This window comes from Opisthorchis viverrini (genome assembly GCF_000715545.1).
Source record: "Opisthorchis viverrini unplaced genomic scaffold opera_v5_474, whole genome shotgun sequence".
In the NCBI taxonomy this organism is placed as follows: domain Eukaryota; kingdom Metazoa; phylum Platyhelminthes; class Trematoda; order Opisthorchiida; family Opisthorchiidae; genus Opisthorchis; species Opisthorchis viverrini.
In genome coordinates this window covers 40,639-46,626 of record NW_008752137.1, presented here as the reverse complement: position 1 = coordinate 46,626, position 5,988 = coordinate 40,639, and the positions used below count along the sequence as shown (strand labels likewise).

The following is a 5,988-nucleotide window of genomic DNA, read 5'->3' as shown; positions in this document are numbered from 1 at the left end:
AAGTCATTCAGTCGACAAGGGCCGTTAATTGACACTCAACACTGATCTCGTGTGATAATCTGAAGAGGACTGACTTACTGATTGGTTTCCCGTCTGCCTTATAACCTGGCCGATTTGGTGACCTGCTCACTTGGCCTGATGAAGCTTTTGTGTCAGACACGAAACGTTGCCCAAATACAATAAAAACTACCGATTGTTTATCAAGCTCTTCTGAAACGATGACTTTTTAATTGGTTCCGAAATTTTCCAACTGAATGGAAGTCATTCAGTTTAACTAGGTGGCTTGTTAGTACCGTTCACCATTTGCTCTGCTCCAAACGGCCAGCAGGTAGGCACACTTGGTTGTATAATTGACAGTATATTATCAAAGACTGCAGTAGCCATGGTGATTGCTATACTATCGAATGGCAGATGTTAGCACTTGTGTACCATAAGATAAATGGTTCCTAATTCCAATGGTCTCTTTCATTCAGTTGAAATTCAGGAGAGTTTTCCTTTGAAAACAAAATTCATTTGCAGTGTAGTGTATTCCACTAATTTTGTGCAATTTGGATTCAAGCAGAACATAAGGTTGATGGAAGCTCAAGGACTGAGCCTATCTGATCTAGGAAGATCAAGCAGAACATAAGGTTGATGGAAGCTCAAGGACTGAGCCTATCTGATGATCTCTAGGAAGAGCGAAACCTGTCTTGGGTTGTTGAAGAGTTTTCAACAACCTTATGAGTAGTGTATTTAGTTTACTGTCATTTTTTCGATTACAAAGTGCGCACTAAGAAACAAGAGTATGCATCCGCTTAGACTGGCTGACTTTAATAGAACATGGCTTGAAATGTCATTCATTTCATGGAGGGGGAAACGTATTCAGAGATCAGCTAAACCCCAAAAACGTCTGCCCATGTATGGACTTGGGACCTTACGGATATGGTCTACAACAAAGTCAGCTGACAGCCCAGAATAACTCATCCTTATAAAACAACAGAGCCACCCATTTTATTGGTCTCTATAATCACTTACTTGAGCGCGAACTACTATCGAGCTTAAACCGTCCGGCCATTTTTTATAACAATGAACATTACAGCTTTTTAACCATATCCTTGCGACTTCTTTCAACAGCAATAGAACTATTAAATTCCCAAGTTATAATGAACCAACATACTACTTGTTTCTGTATCTTTTTTGCATTTTCTGCTTCCAACTGGTCCCCATAGTGACAACCATTATTTATTGACCCAAGTTTTGTGTGATGCAAGTATCTGATGACTTTGTTTACTACGAATCACCACCGATTTCTTCTCTTTTAGATTTTCAATCTTTCCGGTTTCACCAAGGAACTTCATCTTTCAAGTAAGGTGAGTGGGACACAGATATGTTTGAAGTGCACAGTGAACGATTTATCTTCTGTAACTTTTTACGTAGATCCATAATTTTGAATGAGTTTCAGATCTACATATGTTGAAACAAGTAAACTGTTTTTTCTTCATTTTTTCCGTTGTTGTTATATTGTATCATATTATATTATATTATTAGTATATTATATTATGGGATTTGGCCTTGGAATATTCGGAGTAGAGGGTTGATCCCACACTCAAATGGACCTCTGCCATCAAAAGACTTTGACAAACGCTGATAACTCTGATAAATGAAGTGACCTGGGAAAATATGGATAGACTGGCGGGTAGGCCAGTAACACTCACGGGTTGAATGACCCATAGGACGACGGTACGCCCTATCTATAATTTCAGCCAAAGGGGTTGGCTACACAGTTGGGGTTGAAATAACGTTCCCGTTTAACGACCGGCTACAGATATAATACGCCTTGCCAGAATGTTTCGAACATCAAAGAGTGGTTTTACTCACACACAAAACTCTAGACCTGCGGCTTCAGAGTCTGATTTCGCCGCCAACTGAAACAAATCTACGCCACTCTGAGATATTATTCTGGCATCTGCGCAGTACTCCATCAAAGGAAAACACGGTCAAATTACAGCGTGAGAGCGAAACAAGATTGCAAGTTGAATTCGTCCAAAATTTTGCAAACCCTGCTCTTACTACTAATTAAACGTTGTCCAGTAGGTTTCAAGTATCTTTGGCGCTACCTGACTGGAAAGTCTTGATAGCCGGCTCAATCGATCGATACTACCAGGAGAGTTTGAAGTGTGTGGCAAAACCAATCACATCGCCTGTTCGGAATAAAATAGTTCACGTACATCCAAGATGTATTGGTGAGGTAGTGAACACACGCTCCCTAGACATGTGAGGTGCCCGGGCTTCGAATTCCGGAACGAGAAAGGTATGCACTGCTGATGACCTCCAGTAAACGCGAAACTCAAACCCTGTGCTTCCATCTGCTTCGACGCAGATTCACGAAAATAACTTCGCTTTATGAACGTCCACCACTTTACTTAACATTCGTGAATCTGAACCAATGTATACCCGTTAGGTATCTATCATCATCGGTCAAACATACATTCTAGCGTCCCCGAGGTTGATCAAAGTGGTTTCACCAGTGCCTGAGCTCCATTGGTGTAAAAACGATGACTATATTACGGTCAAGAAAGTGTGATATCTTTTGGGATTTCTAGACATGTACTATCCACTGAAGAGGACCGCGGTCATACCCTGAACCGTTAAACTTCAAGTGCTTCCCTTACTGGGATGAGGGCACTTGTACGCCGACGAACGACGCTGACAGCAATCACATACTTGATAAATTTAGGTTCGGCGACCCAGTCACGTGACGGGGCCCTCCAAGCCACGGTCCAGAAATTACCTACTGATGATGGCGGTCGAATGATCGCATGCGAATGAAGGAAAATGTCAACCGGTTGGACTACATTATAGGATGTACAAAACAAGCTGCCTTTCTGGTTGATTTTCTTTTCAGTGGACACGAGTTTCACAACAAAACTTTGAAAAAACAGTTCATCATAACACAGACCAATTGATAAGTAGTTGTTTGGGTGAACAAATCCTCGGAATTTTGAAAATTCAGAAACCACAAGGGGCTATCATACTTCGATAGAACGTACGTTTTACGCCATCTTTTTCCCCAACAGGAAGTTTTATCACAGTATTATCCAGCTCTCCTGGTACTGACTCATCAAAACTCTAGTCTGAGTCATCAAAACAGTGCTTTGTACCCGAAACCGCAGGTGGACGACAGGTAACAGGTGAAAAGCCTGTCTGCCCACAGCACTGTTCCGGATATCAGATGCTCAGTGAAGAAATTCATTGAGGATTTACCTGTTCGCTTTGCGTTTGTGTCCTGCAACCTGTGTTGATTTTTTTTCAAGGTCATCTACGTCAGACATCCTCAATTTGATAGTATAGCCATCTCTAAGAGACTTGTTTTCGAGCTCTCAGTCAATACGAATGACAGGTGCATAGAACAGTATTTTCATTGACAATTAAGGTGATTGCGCCATGATAAAAGACGGGGGCCTTGACAGATTATGGTGTCGCTTCAACAACAAGAAACTGATGTCCCTACGTCGTGTCAGGCAAGTTGACGCTCTCCACCGTGTCAACAGACCGAACGTGATAATTGTACTGGGTAGAGGTGCAGTAGGAGTAACTGAATCGTGGGTTCTTGAGGATGATAGTACGCAAACAGTAGCCTACACACTGAAGGTCATTCTGCTACCGTAAAGTCAACAAAAGTCAATGGATTGTCATCAGTCCTACAAGAACACTCCAGATGAAGTCGTTCTCACATCCTCTTGCTCTTCTCTTCTAGGTCCCGGTGATAGATCTCTTCTGGCCAGTTCCCCTGGCTCCCGGTCTGGAACAACTTGTAACCGCTATTGATCAACTTGATTACTGGTTGCACAACCACGATAATGGGGCTGGCACAGGCACCCAGCCACCTCCGACTAATCGCGTCGCTGTCTTACATTGTACTGGTCCTCGCAGTCTGTTGGCTACTTATCTGGCTGTGTATATTTGTCAGTCCAAGGCTCGTTTTGGACCATTGTGCGGGCAGAGGCCAGGATCTCCAACGGCCCGTGGGTTGCGTTGGAACGAAAATCGATTTCGACGGTTGGTTTGATTTATCTATTTGAAACAAATTGTTAAAATACGTGTTCCTTGGGATTGCAAGGAGTTAATCTATTCACCTGCCATCCATGTTCACTTGAGATGTATTGCACTTAATTTCAAAAAGTCGAGGGACTTCGCACACAACGCGTGGAAACACAAAGTTTGCCCAACAGCCACACTAAAAATTCGCGGGGAAGAGGAAATAAGGAATGTGACTGAGATCAAAATGAGACTGAAATTCAGCAGGCCCCTTTTGTGCTTCAAGAATGTCTTGAGATTGGAAATTCTGTAGCTTACTGGCTCGAGTCTAATGTCAACCCTCATATCTGAAATATTCTTGGTTATTCACTAATGTTGAAATATGAGGACTCGCAGCTTAGTTTTTCATGAATAGACGGCAACTCCTAAATACCTCCGCGATCAATAACTTCCAAAAATGACCCGACCTGATTAGCATAAGTTTAGCTGTCTGTCTCAGTATATGGAGACAGATCAGATAAGAATCCTCGAAATAACCGAACGATTTATGTTCTTATAGTTAGTCCACATAGGCGGGTGAACGAGTCTGTCCCCTCGGGCCTAATTTTGTTCCCTGTTCACCGGATGACTAGTATCCAAACACCAAACAAGCTAGTTAACAGCTGGATGAGCTTGACAGCACACGGTTAGACTAGCGTCCCAGCATTGTTAGCGTGCGGATCTGACTACTTGTAAGTAGTCAGAAAATCGAAAAGTTTATATGGGTCCGCTTGAGAGCAAGCTGCTGGCAGATGTACACATGCGTAGATAACTTACGTCAATGCATTGAATTGTGAAGCAGTCAAGTTAGGCCTCACTTTATTGATGTTCCTGTTGTGGACACGTGACCGACAGCGGATGCTGCGCTGATTGGTCGCTAATGCTTAGCTGCAAGCTGTATGCAGATTCGAGCAGCCACGGCGATTTTCAAACAGGTTGGGTATCAGGACAAAGTGTGCCGTCAGTATATCTTCCATGTCGTCCGTGTAACGTTGGAAATGCTGTGTGTAGCCCCAGACTATTTTGTCAAATGATGATTTTGGCTCATCATTTGTTCCCGTGGGATTTCCCGTCTCGCGAAGCGTCACGTATCTACGTTTGACGAATCGTGGGCTTCCAATGGGATTATTCATCTGCCTGCGCGCTTTCAATTCAAACCGTTTAAAATTCCCCACTATACACACCCAATTTTCTGGCTTCGTATTCTATGAAGCATGAACGGACGCAAATATTTGGTAGTTATACTGAATGTTTTACTTGCATTTTGGTGAAACAGCTGTGGTGATATAGCCAGCATTTTTTATTACTATCAATAATACTATTGTATGTAGTCAGGTAAGTTGCCTACAGCCACGTGACAACATGTCCTTCATTATGAATGAAAAACAGATCGATATTACATTCATTGTGTGAGTAAAAGACGATTCGCCAAAATATGGAAACTACTCAAGCCATTTTCTTTCAATTTCTTCATTTATTCGTGAGACAAACTGCAAATTTGGATGAATAATGCATGTATCTCACACTGATTCAAGTTTACATCCAATTTCTCTGTCTTACCTCATCGCCGCTCATTGAAAACCGTTTTATGGTGCGTCATCCCATTTATCCTGTTTGAAAAAACAAGGTCTTTGCTAGGCATTCTAGAAGCCGGTGAAAATAAACAACTCACGAGCTGGTTTGATCTGCTTCCGTGGATCACGCACACAAAAAATGGGACAGTCACACGATAGGATTAGAAAAACCAGTGGAAGAGAAAGTCTGTTTTTTTTTTGGAAGGGGTATAGTTGAGTACACGATAAACGTGAGATCCGGATCAATAGGTTTTGTGGATATCAAGCCGTTGTGGACCAAAAATGGTTCCACAAAATGTAGCAATATCTTGTTTGAACTGGACAATAAAATTAGAAGTGAACTAGGCGAGTCAAAAAG

At 42.2% G+C, this 5,988-nt stretch overlaps 1 protein-coding gene across 1 annotated transcript in view; it reads left to right on the top strand.

Moving 5' to 3' along the window:
• T265_11309 (hypothetical protein) overlaps positions 1–5,988 on the top strand; it is a gene marked incomplete at both ends in the record, with an annotated part of 140,586 nt that overhangs the window by 117,950 nt on the left and 16,648 nt on the right. Inside the window, 2 exons of the mRNA XM_009177934.1 lie at positions 1,302–1,349; positions 3,737–4,038. Coding sequence (XP_009176198.1) covers positions 1,302–1,349; positions 3,737–4,038 — 350 coding nt within the window. The remainder of the gene's footprint in view (positions 1–1,301; positions 1,350–3,736; positions 4,039–5,988) is intronic.